Source organism: Hyperolius riggenbachi, chromosome 2, assembly GCF_040937935.1.
Source record: "Hyperolius riggenbachi isolate aHypRig1 chromosome 2, aHypRig1.pri, whole genome shotgun sequence".
Lineage (NCBI taxonomy): Eukaryota > Metazoa > Chordata > Amphibia > Anura > Hyperoliidae > Hyperolius > Hyperolius riggenbachi.
The window spans coordinates 163,030,906-163,052,065 of NC_090647.1; the positions used below are offsets into that span (position 1 = coordinate 163,030,906).

At 41.8% G+C, this 21,160-nt stretch overlaps 1 protein-coding gene across 1 annotated transcript in view; it reads left to right on the forward strand.

Annotated features, from left to right (window-relative positions):
* VWA8 (von Willebrand factor A domain containing 8) overlaps positions 1-21,160 on the forward strand; it is a 476,746-nt gene that overhangs the window by 225,826 nt on the left and 229,760 nt on the right. The window contains exons 25-27 of the mRNA XM_068267802.1: positions 1,615-1,734; positions 12,133-12,338; positions 15,790-15,941. Coding sequence (XP_068123903.1) covers positions 1,615-1,734; positions 12,133-12,338; positions 15,790-15,941 — 478 coding nt within the window. The remainder of the gene's footprint in view (positions 1-1,614; positions 1,735-12,132; positions 12,339-15,789; positions 15,942-21,160) is intronic.

Genomic DNA, 21,160 nt, shown 5'->3' on the forward strand with positions numbered 1-21,160 from the left:
CTGCGTTCCAATTACAGGAACAGGGAAGTCTTAACATTCCACCACAATTACTACTTCCGGGGCACGAAATACAAACGGCCCAAATTGCGGAGCCGTTAAAGCCCTGAGGGGGGAAAAAGCATGCAATCCTGCAGAGATTGAGCCACTGAACAGCGGCAGGTAGGCCATTTATATAGGAAAAACTTTGCTTGTTGACTCCTGTGTGCATGCAGTGTTATCTTGATGCCCATGTGTATTAAAGCTGTCTTGATGCACATGTGTAGTACAGCTGACGAGGGCGCTGTGACTCTTCAGCTTTACTAGGGAAGATTGGGAATCTCCTCCCCCCCTTATGTTATAGCCTACAACTCTGAAAGGAGGTTGTGTTTCTAGTTTAGGACTATTCTTTTTGACCAAAGAGCACAACCATTGGGGTTTCGGTCCTATTCCAAGTGGAGGTGGAAAGAATCCCCCACAAGCGCACATGGTGGTTGCAACATAGAAGCAAATCCAAAAACTGTACCCAAGAGAGTACCCCGTTATGCTGTATATACATTATTTTGGGTGTACTTGCAGTCCGCACAATTGGCTCCTGGTTGTTTCTGTTTTAATTTTCTCATTCCCTGGACCCCTGGTACCCTCATTCTCAAGCTGTGATCCAAGGTTGTCATTCAACTGTACTCATTGAATCCCTAAATTGGAACTAGCTTCCAAGTATACAAGTGTCTTGTCACTTGATAGCTGAGTGCTTATTCAGGTCAATGAATCTGAAATGAGTAAAGCAAGGAGAAGGATGATATATTTGAACTTGCACCTAATATGTCAGAAATGTCATCTTCCGTGGTTTGTATCTTTAGCAGTAATTTCTATTAGAGGTAAAATAGGTATTTTATAACCATATGATATGCCAGAACATCTGCTTTAGAAAAACTATACCCTGATAACAATTGCACGCTTTTGGCCATCATCAGATGTATTAGGGTGAAAGATGCATGCAGGTCTGTACTGATCACTAGGCACTTTATAGTCCATGCTATAGGTGATAGAGGGCAGCACCTACCATACATTGTTTTCTTGATTGTATTTTCCCCACCTGCTTGTAGCTTCCTGACTTAAAATTTGTGGCAGAACTTGGGAGTAAGGTATGCTGCACTATTGTACTACCGGTATATGTTATACATGGCTATGCACTGTTATGTTCTGTTATGTACTTTTTTTTATATTGAGCCACATATTGCTCTCTTTGCACATTATTCTTTAAAACCTGTGCTTCACACAGTGATGGCTGTTACAGAACCATTATGTGGTGAAATATAATATTTCTATGGGACTATGTACAGGAGGACAGATCTGTATGTTTTAAATGGTTTTAGCAATTTGTTTGATATTATTTAATAAAGATCTTGAACTATTATATTTATTTAAGGTGGGTTGGTAGTCTGTCCATTTCAGTAGTTTTCTATGTGTGACCAGCATGACAGGAAAAAAACCCAATATAGTATTAAAAAGGTAAATAATGTTTGTGATCCCATGAACAGTGTGTTTCTGATTATGAATATGTAGATGGTCTCAAATGATTGTGCCAACTGCTGTCAGTGGGTCAACATAACCACACATCTGTTGTCTATTTTCCAGATCCATCAGAACAGAAAAGGAGGGACAATGTTATCCCTATTCATCCTAATTTCAGAATGATTGTGCTTGCAAATAGACCTGGTTTCCCATTCCTCGGAAATGATTTCTTCGGGGCTTTAGGTAAGTTGCAAGCCCTGGTGCTTAAAGCGGGATTGTCAGTCACAAAATCAAATTCCATTTACCCACTGCTCTGTGTTTATTATGCATCCTGCAACCTTACCCTGCATTGCAAGCGCTCCAATCTATTCAGAAATGTTTCTGCAGTAATAAATCTTTATCTGTCAGCCTGGCTCTATTTGGTACATTGCCGATGAGAAGGAAGCTTGTCATCACCCCTCCCACATTCCTGCTCCTCACTGATTGGCTGAGGGCAGTTCAATGTGAAGCTGCTGAAACCTGATCTTGCTGTGCTCACATGTTTACAAAGCAAGGTAGATTCTAGGAGGAAAAAAGAGCAAGGGAGGAAATTACAACAGATTTGGCTTCAGTCAGAGGAAACCAAGATGGCAAATGCTAGGAACAGAATTCTCTTTATTTACAATATAAAATCAACAAAATGTGGACAGTACAAACATGTTGTGTAAGTACAAGTAGTTATCTACTTATCTATTTTTTTTTCCTGGCATAGTATGGCTGACCCTGCTGCTTTAAAGCACACCTCAACTGAGAAGGATATGGAAGCTGACATATTTATTTCCTTTTAAACAATGTAGATTTCCTGACAATCCTACTGAGCCTCTATGCCCAATACTTTTCCGAGCACAGGGGAGACTTTACTGTCCAGTTGGTGGAGTTCTGCAAAAGCATGGGCCTTGCAGGGGTGAGTTGGAGGATAGTCTGAGGAAAGAAGGTGCTCCTGTGCCTGGTGGTTCTAGAGGGTATAGCCCTGTAGCGGCAGCCCAATGGGAGGAGCTCAAAGAAGAGGTTGCCCAGGTGGGAGGGATCTGGTGAGATCTTGGTGGCACTTGTCTTCATTCTGGTCGAATGGAGGAGATCGAGAGGTAAAAGGGTTGATCCAATGACTATTTCCGCAGCGCCAATCACTCTTTGGAGCTTATACCTGTCACTGGCGGTAGCTCCTGCATGCCACATGATGATGGACGAGCAGAGGATTAACTCTATGGTAGTGGTGTAGAAGCTGATGAGCAGTTCGCATGGCATCCTACATTTCTTCAGTTGTTGCAAAAGAATAACCTCTGCTGTGCCCTCTTTTGGATCTTGGTAGTGTTCTGCCCCCATTTTAGGTTGGCGGAAATGGTTGTGCTGAGGAAACGTATGCCTGATACCCTGGAAACTGGTATTGTTTAAAAGGAAATAAACATGACAGCCTCCATGTACCTCTCAGGTCACGTTTGCCTAAAATCAGAAATTCCTTTGGAGGTAGTTCACACTGCAAGTGACTTTTGGTTTTTAGTGATGCTTTACAGCTCTAGCAAAATAATGTTAGGACATTGTAAACTTATAATGTTTTTAGTGAGGCTAGTTCACATTAAAAGCCAACAGGAATTTTGCTGGTACTGACGAGTAACTTAGTTTTCATAGGAGTCAATGAAAATCCCTGCCTGGGCTACTGAAATCACTAGAGCTCCAATCAGCACATGTACAGTACACACACACATTACTTTTGCTGCCTGAAGGAATAATTGGGACTCTATCCCTTGGGCGGCAGCTTGGGAGCCGAGGCCAGTACAAAGCTTTTCCTTGCTATAGCAGAGTGATCCATCTGTTGCAATGTAGAGGGGAGTAGGAAGTGACTTGTGATGGGAGGCATAAGGAGGGGGGGGGGGGGGACCATGGACTCGGCTACTGATCGTTGCATATCCTCCCTGGCTGTATCGACATATCTGATTTTTCAAGGGAAAAATAGCTTAAACCGGTATTGACAAGTCAGACTCGTTCAGCAGTTGTAAGGCAAGGTTCCGTGTTTTTGTATGCATTTTTTGATTTTTTGCAGTTTCCCAGAAACCTGCATGAGAAAATACAGACTCAAACGTGAAATGCCCAAATACACATGCAAATAACTGCATGATTTCTGCCCAAAAAAGCTGAAACCACTTTTTGCACAAAAATCCAGTAGAAATGTAATGCCAGGGAGGTTAAAGATCCGACATGCCAGATCATTATAGAACCTCTGCAGACAGGAGACACCTGTAAACATGTAAGTTTCTCGGCCAATGCAGCCCCTACCAGTTGCTTTGACCATGATCAATCTAGTGTGTGCACAAGGCTGCAGGGGAGAGATTAGTAGCTTTGTGCATTGGCTATTAACTCCAAAATCGTTATGATAATTATTTAGAATGCTCTCTCTGTCAGGACACAAGAATAGCGTTTTTTCCTGCTGTGTCTTCCTATCAGTGTTAGTTCCTAACTGAGAGACCTGTTTAGGGCCCTTTCATACAGATGCCTGGTGACGACACATTCGCTACCTGTGAGCTGCTTATCTGCAGTTCTTTTGCAGGTGGCTGCAAGCATCCAACACAGGCTGAATAGGCTCTCTTTGCTGTTTTGGTTGCTGCAATAAGACACTCAAATTGACCTGAAGAAGGACTCGGCCTGCGAAATGCGCACACAATCTATAATCTTCCGACACAACTGTTATTTTTGGCCTGTGCTGTCAGCTGGCTTCTTATCAGCCAAATTAGAAGAAATGAGCTATACTCACCTGGGGCTTTCTCCAGCCCCTTGCAGTCGACAGTCCCATGCCGACTGCTCCGCTCTGCGCCGCCGTCCCGGGCTCTTGTTGTTTATAGGGCATTCCTCAAGCCAAATACTTTTTTGTTTTTGTTTTAATACTCTAATTCCCTATAAACTAAAAAAGCCACGCCCACAGGTTTTCAGAGAGCCAAGGCAGTAGCATGGGCTCATGGGAGCTCAGTCTGGGCAGGAGGAGGGGGAGGTATTACTAGCCATTGATTTCAGAGGCAGAGGCAGAGGGGAGGAGGAGAGGGGATTAGGCTGATGGCTCAAGATACAGATAAGCCTGCCTCTGTGTAATGTTTACCAACAACATGGCCACTGTCATTGTATCACAGGAATAAATAATCATATTCTATTAAAACTGTTTGCAGCTAGATTTGCTGTGTAAACTATCTAAACTTTACCTAAGATATATAGACAAGTTACTTGTTATACGGTAGTTAGTTTTTCATCTCGTATCCGCTTTAAAAGAACACTATCAAAACAAGTGTTCTAAAATGACAATGTACAAATAATGTCTAAGGCCTCAATTCACTGTAAACAAGAAGCAGATTCGGGCACCATCCGTCATTCAGCTCATTTATTATAGACAACTTGTGCAATATGAGATGTCAAATGGATATCACCTGATTCTCATGACGATACTTTGCAGGATAGGGTGGAGGTGGGTGCTTAGGGTTGCAGAAGGGTCGGCGACGGCCCTTCTGCAACCCTGAGCACCCACCTCCACCCTATCCTGCACAGTATCGTCATGAGAATCAGGTGATATCCATTTGACATCTCATATTGCACAAGTTGTCTATAATAAATGAGCTGAATGACGGATGGTGCCCGAATCTGCTTCTTGTTTACAGTGAATTCATGCAATACTTCCTTCCTACTATGTTTACGGGGCACACGTCAGTGGCTGAATTTGTATAGTGCAAGTGATTCACTGTGCGAGAAGTTTTGGCCCAGTGCCATTCTACCCACGGAACTTTCCTGGTTTGTCAGGAGTGCCACACTCGCTTTCCTTGGATCATAAGGCCTCAATTCACTAAGCTTTATCATACACTTTATCGAATGTTTGATAGTTTACCTCATGAGTAAAATCTAATTTTGAATTCACTAAGGTGTTATAGATTTATTGAACATTTTATCGATAAAACATTCGATAAATCTATAACACCTGAGTGAATTCAAAATTTAATATTACTCATGAGGTTAATTATCAATTGTTTGATAAAGTGTTTGATAAAGCTTAGTGAATTGAGGCCTAAGTAAACATTCTCCTACTTTTCATGTTAAATAGAGGCAAAAGCCTTTATTGTATTGAGTGTAGGATTTATGCTGGGAATACACGGTTCGTTTTTGCCTTCGTTTAAACCTTCGTTTCGATTGTGCCTTTTGTCCTTTTCGATCCCGAAATAATCGGTCATACGGTTAATATCACCACCCACGGTTTCGTTTTTTTTTTCGATTCTGATGGTTTCGTTTTTCCAATGATCGAAGGCTGCAAAGAAACGAAACGAAAATCCCTTTTTACAGGGACGGACTAGCATAAACGAATATATAATCGATCTGAACAGCCATCAAGCCTACCAATGGCTCGATTAGATGGATAAAGAGAGATAATATCAAACATGTTCGATCACTAGTCGTTCGTTTTTGGGGTCTATTAATCGAAACTATAATGAGATTATGACTATTTTCACATACGTTTTCAACACTCGATTCGTTTACCGAACGAATCGAAGGTTTAAACGAAGGCAAAAACGAACCGTGTATTCCCAGCATTCGCTTTATTTGGAACAAATCAATTGCAGAAGGGGTGTCTGCTCAATGCACAGCCAGTGTTGCAAATCAGACTACAGAGTATTTTTCTCTGAAAGCAAAAAAGGTATGAAAAGCTGTGATGTCACAGACAATTACAAATGTTTATAACAAGATACATTTCCTCTGCTCTCTTCACACACTTCAGTCAGAGGCACAGCTGCAGCTGCTGAGAGCTTTCTCTCACACACAGGGTTAACTGATGAAGTGTGAGGGTAATTTTCCCTCCCCTCATGGTTCATTCTGCCGTCAGTTTTGGCGTCAGTAAAGTGTGAAAGTATTTTGATAGATAGTTTCTAGGGAGTGTCTGCAACACCTCAAACAAAATAACTGTGTGTGCTAGGGCTCAAAACAAGAGCAATTATATGGTAGAGGAAGAAAGCCCTTAAAAAATAGCACCTTCCACAGCAAAATTTGAAAAAGTATAACAAAAATCTTTATTCAACATTGGGTACCGTATTTTTCGGACTATAAGACGCTCCGGACCATAAGACGCACCTAGGTTTGGAGGGCAAAAACCAGGGAAACAAAACAAAAACTAAACCTTGTGCTTCCATGGTGCAGGGGTGTCTTATGGACACATATATATAAATCAAGCACTTAATTAAGGGCAAATAACACTGCAGTATGTAAATTAGAGGATCTGATGGGAACACCACCTACAACAGCCTGATAGGTACATTCAAACATGCGTAAACACATTGTCACCATGATTCAAAACATGTCCTGCTGCTAAATCCCTTATTAATTAGGCTGCACAATGCTTCATTCCTCCCTTTGTGAAAAGCATTAAACAGCATTCTGCTGTCTGTGTGTTATACAAATGCTAAGCTCTGAATGGATCACTTACCAAACATGCAGCTGGTGGGTACCATGATCAGGAATGCTTTCATGTGTTACTTAACACATATTCTGACAGATTGACCTGAACTTTCACTCAACTTGCCTGCTAAAGCTCTGCCAAATGAGGAAATGTAACAGGCTGCCACCAGGATTCAGAACATATCCTACTGCAAAATCCAGCTATATCTGTTATATGTGCATGGTTAGCTCTGCACTTACCAACCATGCAGCTGCTAACACCGCTGGATTGGGGAGGGAAGGACAGTCCATTGATCACGAGCCGGCAGTGTGTTTTCCCGATCACCTCTGTGGTTGCCCCGGTTATGGCCAGTAAAGTGCATGCCGCTATCGCTTCTGTAGGTGCCCCAGTTGGATGCTGCAGATTGATGGGCGATGCAGCTTTTCAGAGTTATGGCCGGTAAAGTGCACGCCGCGGTTCCCGATCACCAGCGGAAGTAACCATGGAGAGACGCAACAGGAGGCAATTGGCTAATCAGGTGGGGGCGCTGCCTCTATACGCACCAATCACTGCTGCCCGCGTGCTGACAGGACGCGATGGTCTCGAGAGCGGGACATAGCTCAGTCATTAGGGCCAATCACTGCACTCGCTGATACTGAGCGAGTGCAGTGATTGGCCCTAATGACTGAGCCATGTCGAGACTATTGCAGCCTGTCAGCATGCGGGCAGCAGTGATTGGCGCGTATAGAGGCAGCGCCCCCACCTGATTAGCCAATTGCCTCCTGTTGCGTCTCTCCGTGGTTACTTCCGCAGCTGATCGGAAACCGCGGCGTGCACTTTACCGGCCATAACTCTGAAAAGCTGCATCGCCCATCAATCTGCAGCATCCAACTGGGGCACTTACAGAAGTGATAGCGGCATGCACTTTACCGGCCATAACCGGGGCAACCACAGAGCGGATCGGGAAACCACACTGCGGGCTCGTGATTATTGGACTGTTCTCCCCTCGGGTCAGGCGGCTGCAGGCGGCTGCAGTATGTAGGTATCAGTGGGGGGATACTTTGGACATATGGCACATGTCTGAAATTTAGTATTCGAACCATAAGACGCACTGACTTTTTCCCCCCACTTTCAGAGGGAAAAAAGTGCGTCTTATGGTCCGAAAAATACGGTATATTAATAATCACAGTACTGATGATTCAATAAAGAATAAAACCATTTAAAAACCAAGCAAATATTCCAACATGATCCCTGCTGCATATGAAACAATCACTCTAAATGCAATATATTGTATAATGACACAATGCTGCTGTCAGATATAAAACCCCACAGTAGGCTCAATATTGAGCCCAACGGGGGGAGAACCCGGGTTCAGTATACAACCTAATGTGATGCAGGACCAATAAACACCTGTGCAATTAACCTGCTGGGCGGTCTGGACGAGCTCAGCTCGTCCAGTACCGCCGGAGCCTGCCGCTCAGGCCCTGCTGTGCCGATTTGGCTCAAATAAAAAGCAGCACACGCAGCCGGCACTTTGCCAGCCGCGTGTGCTGCCTGATCGCCGCTGCAGTGCGGCGATCCGCCGCATGCAGCGGCGAAAGAGGGTCCCCCCAGCCGCCTGAGCCCAGCGTAGCCGGAACAAAAAGTTCCGGCCAGCGCTAAGGGCTGGATCGGAGGCGGCTGACGTCAGGACGTCGGCTGACGTCGATGACGTCACTCCGCTCGTCGCTATGGCGACGATGTAAGCAAAACAAGGAAGGCCGCTCATTGCGGCCTTCCTTGTTTATTCTGGGCGCCGGAGGCGATCGGAAGAACGCCTCCGGAGCGCCCTCTAGTGGGCTTTCATGCAGCCAACTTTCAGTTGGCTGCATGAAATAGTTTTTTTTTTATTAAAAAAAAACCCTCCCGCAGCCTGCCTGGCGATCTTAATAGAACGCCAGGCAGGTTAAAAAAAAAAAAAAAAAACACGAATAAATATTGCATATATAAGATTATGAAATAAAGTGCACAATTACTATCCAAGTATACAGTATTACTAGTGATAAGATGCCTAGTAAAAAATTAAGGCAAAGGAGCAGCCCATAGGAAAAAGAGCATAAAGTGGAGTAGTGCAAAAAGTAGGAGATACTTAGCCCAGAAATGGTGAAGTCAATCTCAGCAGCACAGCAGGGAACAAGGAATCCCCTCAGAGGACAAGATCCCACTAGTTCCGCGACAGTCACCTCGCTTTATCAAGGAGAGAGGATTTTCTTTTTTTTTTTTTTTTCCATTGCACAGGTGTTGTTTATTGGTCCTGCATTACATTAGGTTGTATACTGAACCCGGGTTCTCCCCCTGTTGGGCTCAATATTGAGCCTACTGTGGGGTTTTATATCTGCCAGCAGCATTGTGTCATTATACAATATATTGCATTTAGAGTGATTGTTTCATATGCAGCAGGGATCATGTTGGAATATTTGCTTGGTTTTTAAATGGTTTTATTCTTTATTGAATCATCAGTACTGTGATTATTAACATACCCAATGTTGAATAAAGATTTTTGTTATACTTTTTCAAATTTTGCTGTGGGAGGTGCTATTTTTTAAGGGCTTTCTTCCTCTACCATATAATTGAAAGTATTTTGATAACCGTAAACAAAGAGGTTGCCAGTGAAATGTATACACCAGTACTTAGCAGCACTTCCAAAACATCTCCAATCTTAATTGAAAAAAACATGTTAATCGATAGAGTTCCTTTAATGATATCCTCACTGCATGATAACTGCTGACACGTTCGTGGTTACAAATTCTCCCATTTGGTTGTATTATAGAACAACTGTAAGGTGCTTATTAATGGTAATTGCTTTGTTCTGCCATCTGTGTGAAAGTGCCATTAGTGTCAACCTCAGATTCTCCATGTGTGAAAAAAGTTTATTTTTGTATTATTTAACTCAATTGATACTATCCCTAACCATAGTATGTTAGATCTAAAGTAGTTTTTAACATGTACAATAGAGAAGCCTTGAATGACACCTTTTCTGAAGCTACTGCCATTACCATTGCTCTGCAAATTTCTTATCCTGCTGTTAGCATGGATGCTGTATTGTCTCCTGCTGTCACAGCTCCCACTGTAATATCTTTGCAGAAGGCTGTCAGTTAGGATTACTGTACAGTGCTGGGCAGTTCTCACAGTTCACACATCTTAATACAAGCTGCTAAGAGTGGCACTGGCTTTGTCATTAGCATACTGAAGTTACCACTCCGGTCTACATTCATGATAACTTCATGCACTGCTATTGTTTTCTTTAGATTAGTGGGTTTAACCGGTTGAGGGACTCCTTAAAGTACCCCTGAAGTGATAGGCATATGGTAGCTGGAATATTTATTTCCTTTTAAACAATATCAATTGCCTGACAGTCGTGCTGATCTCTGGCTGCAGTAGTGTCTGAATTGCACTCCTGAAACAAGCATGCAGTTAATCCAATCAGACTTCAGTCAGAAACATCTGATCTGAATGCTTGTTTGGGGTTTATGGCTTAAGAATTAGAGGCATTTCAGCAGGTCTGCCAGGCAATTTGCATTGTTTAAAGGAAAATAAATATGTCAGCCTCCGTGTCTTTTCACTTCAGATGTCCCCTTTTCAGCAGTGATCACTGTAAACCGTGATCGCATGGTCAGGAGCTGATGAAATTGACTCCTGACCAGCGCTCGGAGCTCAGCTGTCATTTTTTAGCTGAATGCAGCAGCAGAGTGGGGATTGTGAGGGGAAATGAAAATGTATGTCCTGGCAGGAATAAAAGGCTCCATGCTGGGCATAGACTTTAATTACCTGCATCCGTAACAGTTTAAGAACAATCGTCATCATGGAAAGACCCAAAGTCCTCTCACCAAGTAAAAGTCAGTTACGCGGGGCGTATCTAACCAGCGATGCCATTTATTTTTTCAAATTTTTGTGGGCAACTTCTTTGTACAATATACTGTATATCCTCTATTATAAGTCGACCTCATGTATAAGTCAACTCCAATATTTGACCCCCTTAAGCTGGATTTTTTTTATTGACTCAAGTATAAGTCTACCCAGCAAAGTTAATGTTTGCACTTGGGGACCAGGAAGAATTAACAGCTGCGCCTGGGAACCAGAAGGAGTTATTGACTGCATTGCATACAGTACTTGCAGCCATTAACTTCTCCTATCCCTTAAGTGCAACCAATAACTCCTCCAGGCACCCCAAATGCAGCATTATTATTCACTCCCCTTCCTTCAGCCCAGTATTTCCCCCCTGCGCTTTTCCTTGGTAATTTTTGCTGCCAGGACTTTCAGACCTGTGTTTTCTTGGTATTTCCTTTATCAAAACAGGTCACTTACCACTGAGTAAATTGCTGCAATTGGAAATGTCACTAATAGTACGCACATTACTTAGTGTGCTCAGTGTTGCTCGTGACTCGTGTATAAGTCAACCCCTATACTTTTACTTAGTGAGCCAGTTCTAAATTTCTAGACTTATAATTGGGCATATACAGTATATAATTTCTACAAGATTAAGGTATTCATTTATTTGAAAAAAATTAGGGGGGGTCTTGGCTTTCCACAATTGTAATATTTATTTCCGAGCATGGCAAAGGGCTCTGGCGATAGCAGTCCTCTCCTTACTAGAGATGTTGCAAACTGTTCCCGAACCGTTCGCCGGCGAACATCTCAAAATCTTTGGGCCTCCTACTACCTCCAGGTCGCAATGACTCGGAGTAGTACGCCTGCGCTGCCCGGCGGAGCGCGTCCTAGATCGCGCTCCTGTTGCCGGGCACTTCCTGTGCATGAGTGACGTCACGCTCATGCGCAGAAAGTGCCCGGCAACAGGAGCGCGATCTAGGACGCGCTCCGCCGGGCAGCGCAGGCGTACTACTCCGGGTCATTGCGACCCGGAAGTAGTAGAAGGCCCAGAGAGATTCGCCCGGCGAACGGTTCGGGCCATCTCTACTCCTTAGCAACATTATCTGTAGAAGCAGTGTGACCAAGCATACAGGTTTAGTCATTTCTAGCTACGTGTATTTCAAAGATATGATCAAGTAAATCAAGAACTGAAGTCCAGTACCTGTGAAGCTTGGGCAACGCCAGAGCATGTGCAATAGGTCCCCATTGTCTCTCACACACACTGGGTCTGACAGAAGGCCCAGCTTGGAATATTTCACGCTAAGATTATTCACATGCATTTTTTTTTTCGTATTTTCCAGGAGATATTTTTAGCTGCCATGCAGTAGATAATCCAGTACCTGAGTCTGAGCTGGCCATGTTGCGACAGTATGGACCTAATGTGCCTGATGCTGTTCTGCAGAAGCTGGTGGCTGCCTTTGGTGAATTGAGAACTATGGCTGATCAAGGAATTATTACATATCCTTACTCCACTCGTGAAGTTGTTAATATTGTGAAACACTTGCAGGTAACCTTGTATATCCTCATCGAAGAATGCTGTTCGGGTTTACCAGTGTGAAATGCAGTGCAAACATTAAAAAAGGTTAATTGATGGATTTCTTTCTGATATTGCATAGTACATTTCTTATACTCCTTTGACCTTTTGTTGTGTTTTAACATATGTGACACTTGCTGATTCCCGGGTTTTTTGAACCTGGAATTTAACAGACTGGGGTTGATTACAAAACTTATCTGAAGGGTTAGCTCTTCTTATCTTTTTATTTATGTATTTTACCATAACTATATAAATCCTTTATACATCTGCATAAACAAAAAGTACTAAGAGTAAGGAGAGAAAAGTAATATTGAAGGTAAGTTAACCAGGAATAACTTACTTTGAGCATTTTTTATTACTTTACTTTTCATTTCATAAAAAAGATGAGAGAAAAAGACTAAATTCATGAGATGAGCTGGGTGAATCAACCCTTATTGTTTGTTGCTTGAGTTAGAATTTAATGTTGTTTCTCCTTTTAACTTTTGTCATAATCAAATTATGAAAGGTTTATAAGCCCGATACTTAGAGCTATTTAGTTATCAAGGTTGAGAGGATCTGTATTTCCAATGTCAATCGAAGACATGTAGAAAAGGTCAACTTCTAGTTTTGAATCATAGGGATACCATTTTGTGGTTAACTTTAAAAGATTCAAACAATAAGCTTTCAACCCAATATACTGTACTGTATGTCTTTTTTTCCAAATTCTATTTCCTGATACCAGGAAAAACTCTATTTCCTGATGGCTAACAGTACAGTACAATACTCTACTGCTGCTGACATTGTTTCAGTATAGCTCATCTTTATAGGATATCAGAATACCCAAGTAGCTCATGTGACCCAGAACCACTAGTAAAGTATAGGAGACTAAAAGACGGAAAAGCCTCCCTACTAAAAAGCAATGCTCAGTCCAATTTGCCTTCTTAAAGAGGACCTAAACTGTTGCACAGGACAGAAGGAAAACAGAGAAAAGTGCACCCTGTATGTATTTAGAGATTTTAGCCTGTCTAATCCCCCCTCATCTGAGACTAATCACCACTGTAATTTGATGTCAGCTGGCTGCCTCAGCAGAGCAGCTCATTTGTAAACAGGATGTTAACCCTATGTCTGCTTCCATGAAAGCAGGAAGTAGGCACACTGCAGCATAATTGCAGGGTTTTTACTGTATCAGCTGTGACAAAGAAATATGTTTCTTTAAAGGTTATTATGCTGTTGCTTATCGTTTAGAGCAGAGAGGAAGTTCTGAGTTCAGGTCTGTAAAACTGAAGGTATTTATAGGATATTTGATGTTATAGTCTCAATCTTACTTGTCCTTTATTTCTGCTCTGTTGAGTTAATAGGGCTGTAGTTGTCCCCTAACTGCAAGTACCTTTAGTAAGGCTATAGTTGCTTTGGCAAGGAACAACTCCTAAGTAGGAAGAAATTGTGTGTGAAAAGGAGTAAAGCCCTCCTCCCCTCCTTCACATTTACACATTTCCTGTAGAGGAGTCATTGCTTACACCTTTATGTAGCAGCTCCAGCACTGCAGAAATCATTGTGACACGACATTTGTCCTATTCCTCTGAGAAGATAAGTGAGGCAATAGCTGCTCAGTTGGCCTTATACTTTCTTTAGTGCAGTCTGTCTTTTAGCCACAGTATTTTTTTCTGCTCATGAACTATACAGTATATTGCAAGGAGCCTCCAGGTGTTGTGAATTAAATTCACAATTAAGATGCATTGGCTAAAAGCAAATCTTTAACTTGATTATTTTTCAAAATAGCCTAAAACTAGAAAACTAAATGAATGGAAAATACAGAAGTGTCACCTTTAATCAATAGATCGGACTCAGTGGTGTTTTTGTGGATTAATGTCATGATCTGTAATCCAATTATATCGATCAATGTTGTGTCATTGTCTCCATGACACACTTTACAGCCTCAGAGCCTGGACACTTTCTGTGTAATCACATTGCTTTTCCATCAGAGTATTGTAAATTCATTTGCATCAATGATTTATTTTTCTGTGTGGCTTTACATTCACTCATTTTCTAATTTAAACAACTCTTTGATAGTAGGCAATGAACTTAAAAGTGAGCTGGAAAGTTAAAAGTATACTAATTAATAAAAATCACTATTCAGGCCTTGTATTTGCCTTGTTTTCAGCACCTGACTCCAAAACCACTGAAGTCCCCTATCTTTAAATAGGATCCTTATATATTGTTACCAAAAATAGAAAAATCCTCATGTTGATGACAAAAATACTTTACTTTGCCACATTTATTATTTTTTTATTTTGATTATAATGCACTGGAGGCAGAGACGGGAACACCGCACACAGGGACTAGGACACAGGGGGTCATATGGGGGGGAACGCTGCAAACAGGGACTAGGACACAGGGGATATGGACATAGGTATGGGAACACAGGATACACCGCACACAAGGACACTAGAGGACACAGGGGGGCAGAGGAGAACAAATGAGGCACAAGGGAAACAAATGGGGGGTGGGGGAGGTCCATAAGACGCCACTGCACATAGACGCACCAGGTTTTTGTTTTACCCCCTGGTTTTTGTCCAGTAAACCTAGGTGCCTCTTCTTGTCCGAAAAATATGGTATATGCAATGTCTATTTCCATACTTAAAGAGACTCTGAAGTCTCAAAAATAGATCTTTTTTTTTATTAAGTGTTTAACATAATAACCCTACCTAAACCTCCGCATCCCCGCCTCTCTAATCTAACTAAATACCCCCAAACTCCCCGGGGTGCAATCCGGGCAGCGCTTCTGTGAGAGGCAGAGCAATGAGCCGCAGCTCTGCCTCTCAGCGCATCTGTTAGCCTGGATCACCGCCTCTCCCCTGCCCCTCTGTCTTCCTTCACTGAGAGGGGCGGGGGAGAGGCGGAGATCCGCTGCTGACAGACGCGAGTGAGGCAGAGCTGCGGCTCATAGCCCTGCCTCACACGGAAGCACTTAGGGCAGCAAAATCCACAACCAAGAAAGTTGTGGATTTTGCAGGGGAGAGGGAGGGGGGAGTTGGGGGGGATTTAGATAGTTTACAGCGTCGGGAATGCGGTGGTTTAGTTAGGGCTATTATGTTAAACGCTTTTATTAAATAAAAAGATGCTTTTTTGACACTTCAGTGTCTCTTTAAAATGTCTCATATTGTGTTACAATTTATGTATGTTTGAATCTTGTGTTTCAAATCTCTGCCAAATGCCGATAACCTCTTTGTTTTGCCAAAGTTGTCAGACTAAAACTAAAAAGGTCTTCTAGTTAGTCAGCTTTTTGTTCCCCGGTGTGTTTAGGGGATAAATAAATGTCTGTCTAAAATTAAGTCTGCAAAAAACTTTGTATATTTTGAATATCCAACTGTAAAAGAAAGTCATTTGAATCATCAGTCAATTGGTCACTTCACATTTTTTTTTTTGTTTTTGTTTTTCCATCCAGAAATTTCCCAATGAAGGACTGGCAAATGTGGTTCGCAATGTTTTTGACTTTGATTCTTACAACCAAGAAATGCGTGAAGTTTTGATTAACTCCTTGCACAAGCATGGGATCCCAATTGGAGCCAAGCCAACCAATGTGCAACTTGCAAAGGAGTAAGGATCAATATGTTTTTTAAACTTTGTCCAGTTCATTATATAGATATATCAAAGACCGTATAGGATAATTTATTTGTCACTGTATTTGTTTTAGCCACACTACATAATAAAATTAAATAATTGTTTTTTTATGATGTGTGCTTTTGTGCTTATTACTTTTCAAACCAACATGCAGCTGCATGATTTTTGAGAAACATTTTAGCTATAATGAATACATTAAAAAATGCATTTTATTTCAAGTATATTAATAAGGAACACGCAGTCTGGTTTAGTGACACATGATAACATTTCCATCCAGCATATTCTAAGCTTTTAATGTTTTTAATATTCTATTTTATGTTGTTATAACCTGCAGAGTTGTGCTTACGGTCATCCATAGACTGAATCTTTGACATTTTTCTAAGAAGTCTTGCATTCAGAATAGCAAATACCTTTTTAATGCTGAACTCTTCTTTAGTGTCTTTAGACACAAAACACTGAATACTCACCACCCGACGGGTCTAGAGACATCCCCTTGACGACGAGCGTTTGACGATTCCCCTTCCTACTTGCTACACCATGCAACGTACACGAAGGGCGCGACTGGGAAGTCATTTGATTGCGGTTCTTTGTGCAGAGTCATAGGGAATCTTAAGGATCCAATCTGCTGTGATGGTCGTTATCGGCATTCATTGCTAAACATCGTTTGCGTAATATCGTCGGTCTTCGGGAAAATCATTTGGTGGGTACGGTCCTTAACCTTTACAGTGACCTAAGTTGGATGCTAATCTTAAAACCTATCTATACTTACAGCTTACGTATTTGTCCTCCCCTTCCTTCAACTAAATCCAAGTTAGTTCCTTCTTAGACCAACCCTCGACTTCCCCCATGTTTTTCCTCAAGTGAAGACTGATGCTATGTTCAGGATTCTTGAGACAGGCTCCTGCAGTGACACCTGAGAGTGGGCTTGGTGCTTTGACCACTCACTGTCTACTTTCACTTCTGATTAAATTAGAATTCTGTATGTTACAGCCATGGATCTCCTTCCAATATTACACATTGAGAGTGTGATAGTCTAAGAGCAATGATGGTACTTTTGGGATGGATCCTTGGACAAAGAGGGTAAGAAACCATGATGGCACCGATTGGAGCCAAATCAGTTATGAGTAGCTGTGTCTCCATGACTTTCTGGATGGATTGTGCTGTCAGAAAACATTCTGAAGTGGGAGCTAATTCCACCGCTGAATTTTTTGCCTACTGATGCTACTTTCCTGGTTCTCCTCCATGTCCCACCACTTTTGTTTTCTGGGTCCTCTGCTGCTGAAAACCTCTAATTCTCAGCAGGAAGGATCACATTAGTTATTTTGATGAACCAATAAGAATTTCAGCTGGGGGGTATAAATGTGCTTTTGCTGGGGCCCCTAAACAGTTCACACTAGTGATGGTGTGCTGATCTTTGCTTAAATCCTCATTCATTTTGCCTTGACGTTTTAATTAGTTCACTAATCTGTATTAATGGGAATCCTTCTCTAGAGAATTCCCATTGGTTAAGATCAATGGACCAATCGGGAGCTTTAGCAGACTATTTAGATGTTTTTGCTTGGTCTCCCTTCATTACAGTATTGTGGTGGTAATGGGGCAAAGAACGTATATTTATCAAAGGGTTTTCAGTCAATTTTGAGAAGATCCCAGAGGATTTCGACGTTTGAGACATGTATTTAGAAAAGGGTTATGGTGTGGAATATAGAGACATTTTATTCAGATTAAATAACCTTTGTTTTCTATATTTAAATTTTTGTCTTTGAAGAAACCGGCAATTTAGAATGTCTGATGTACTACGTACAGTCATTTTTACATCATCTAAATGTGTATTCTGCTGTGTATTCTGCTGTAGAAATGCCATTTTGTTGTTGAGCTGCATGTATTATGTATAAATGGCCCCATAGCGTTTTTAAATGTTAATTCAGAGAACAATTCCCTTGCGTTTCCTGTGTTGTATTCTTTCAGAAAGGTCATCAAGTAATGAATGCAATCTTTGGAAAATGACATGTCATACTCATACCTTTTCATATATAAATTCTGAGTAATATCCTTATTAAAGAAAACTAGTTGCAGGAGAAAAAGAACCCTCAAGGGCAATATGACTTCCAGTTAGTGTTTGCACTGGTAACATTATTTTATGGAGACATAAAAATAAAAATTAATGTATGCATCTTAAATTATACAGAACAATATATGAACAATTTATATTATGTCCACAGTAGATTGCGTAAATGTGTGTTTGGCTGCATTTCAGAATCTAAAAGTGATATTTTATTTATTATAAGGCACTTCCATTTAACCACCCTGGCGTTCTATTAAGATCGCCAGGGAGGCTGCGGGAGGGGTTTTTTTTTAATAAAAAAAAAACTATTTCATGCAGCCAACTGAAAGTTGGCTGCATGAAAGCCCACTAGAGGGCGCTCCGGAGGCGATCTTCCGATCGCCTCCGGCGCCCAGAATAAACAAGGAAGGCCGCAATGAGCAGCCTTCCTTGTTTCGCTTACCTCGTCGCCATGGCGACGAGCGGAGGGACGTCATGGACGTCAGCCGACGTCCTGACGTCAGCCGCCTCCGATCCAGCCCTTAGCGCTGGCCGGAACTTTTTGTTCTGGCTACGCTGGGCTCAGGCGGCTGGGGGGACCCTCTTTCGCCGCTGCATGCGGCGGATCGCCGCACTGCAGCGGCGATCAGGCAGCACACGCGGCTGGCAAAGTGCCGGCTGCGTGTGCTGCTTTTTATTTGAGCCAAATCGGCCCAGCAGGGCCTGAGCGGCAGCCTCCGGCGGTACTGGACGAGCTGAGCTCGTCCAGACCGCTCAGCTGGTTAAACAATGGTTTCAAGACTTGTTTGAAACTGTAATATATTTTGCATAGTTATGACCCTCATATTATTAATATATATATATATAAAGTCCAGGGGGGGTCAGCAGCTATCACAGGCTGGAGGTAAACGGTGCACGCAACTGGGGGTGCCCAAACCCCTAAGTTCATACAAAAAAAGCACGTGGAGTTGCAACTCCATGTGCTTTTTTTTTTTTTTTATATATATATAGATAGATAGATAAGATAGATAAGATAGATAGATAGATAGATAGATAGATAGATAGATAGATAGATAGATAGATATTCATACAGTGGCTTGCAAAAGTATTCGGCCCCCTTGAAGTTTTCCACATTTTGTCACATTACTGCCACATACATGAATCAATGTTATTGGAATTCCATGTGAAAGACCAATACAAAGTGGTGTACATGTGAGAATTGGAACGAAAATCATACATGATTCCAAATATTTTCTACAAATAAATAGGTGCAAAGTGGGGTGTGCGTAATTATTCGGCCCCCTGAGTCAATTCTTTTTAGAACCACCTTTTGCTGCAATTACAGCTGCCAGTCTTTTAGGGCAGTGTTTCTCAACATTTTATTGGCATGTACCCCTTTTACAACCCTGTACTCACCAAGTACCCCCTAGCATAGTAAACATTATCACAAGTACCCCTTGACAAAAATATATTTAATCGTAGTACATTATAATTGGTTCTAAAGCATTTCCTATTGCTTTTAATTAGCTAAAATACTAATTTGTTGTTGTTTAAATAAGATTTATAATTTTCTAAATCTCTAAATTTCTAATTCTTGGTTAAGTATATCAAGCCCAAGTACCCCCTGGAACCATTGGAAGTACCCCCTGGGGTACGCGTACCACACGTTGAGAACGTAGGTTTTAGGGTATGTCTCTACCAGCTTTGCACATCTAGAGACTGAAATCCTTGCCCTTTCTTCTTTGCAAAACAGCTCCAGCTCAGTCAGATTTGATGGACAGCGTTTGTGAACAGCAGTTTTTAGATCTTGCCACAGATTCTCGATTGGATTTAGATCTGGACTTTGACTGGGCCATTCTAACACATGAATATGTTTTGTTTTAAACCATTTCATTGTTGCCCTGGCTTTATGTTTAGGTATGTTGTCCTGCTGGAAGGTGAACCTCCGCCCCAGTCTCAAGTCTTTAGCAGACTCCAAGAGGTTTTCTTCCAAGATTGCCCTGTATATGGCTCCATCCATCTTCCTATCAACTCTGACCAGCTTCCCTGTCCCTGCTGAAGAGAAGCACCCCCAGAGCATGATGCTGCCACCACCATATTTGACAGTGGGGATGGTGTGTTCAGAGAGATGTGCAGTGTTCATTTTCCGCCACTCATAGCGTTTTGCATTTTGGCCAAAACTTTCCATTTTGGTCTCATCTGACCAGAGCACAACTTCAACATGTTTGCTGTGTCCCCCACATGGCTTGTGGCAAATTGCAAACGGTACTTCTTATGCTTTTCTGTTAACAATGGCTTTCTTCTTGCCACTCTTCCATAAAGGCCAACTTTGTGCAGTGCACGACTAATAGTTGTCCTATGGACAGATTCCCCCACCTGAGCTGTAGATCTCTGTAGCTCGTCCTGAGTCACCATGGGCCTCTTGACTGCGTTTCTGATCAACGCTCTCCTTGTTCGGCCTGTAAATTTAGGTGGACGGCCTTGTCTTGGTAGGTTTACAGTTGTGTCATACCCCTTCCATTTCTGAATGATCGCTTAACAGTGCTCCGTGGGATGGTCAAGGCTTTGGAAACCTTTCTGTAGCCTAAGCCTGCTTTAAATTTCTCAATAACTTTATCCCTGACTTGTCTGGTGTGTTCTATGGACTTCACGGTGTTGTTGCTCCCAATATTCTCTTAGACAACCTCTGAGGCCGTCACAGAGCAGCTGTATTTGTAATGACATTAGATTACACACAGGTGCACTCTATTTAGTCATTAGCACTCATCAGGCAATGTCTATGGGCAACTGACTGCATTCATACCAAAAGGGGCTGAATAATTACGCACACCCCACTTTGCAGTTATTTATTTGTAAAAAATGTTTGGAATCTTTCGTTCCACTTCTCACGTGTACACCACTTTGTATTAATCTTTCATGTGGAATTCCAATAAAATTGATTTATGTTTGGAAAATTTCAAGGGGGACGAATACTTTTGCAAGCCACTGTGTGTGTGTATATATATATATATATATATATATATATATATATATATATATATATATATAATTTGCGTTTTAGGTTCTACTTAACATTGATATTATCGAAATATCTAAGGAGATAGATTGTTAGCAGAATAATATTAAAAAGATTGCTTGCAAGGACCTTTTTCAG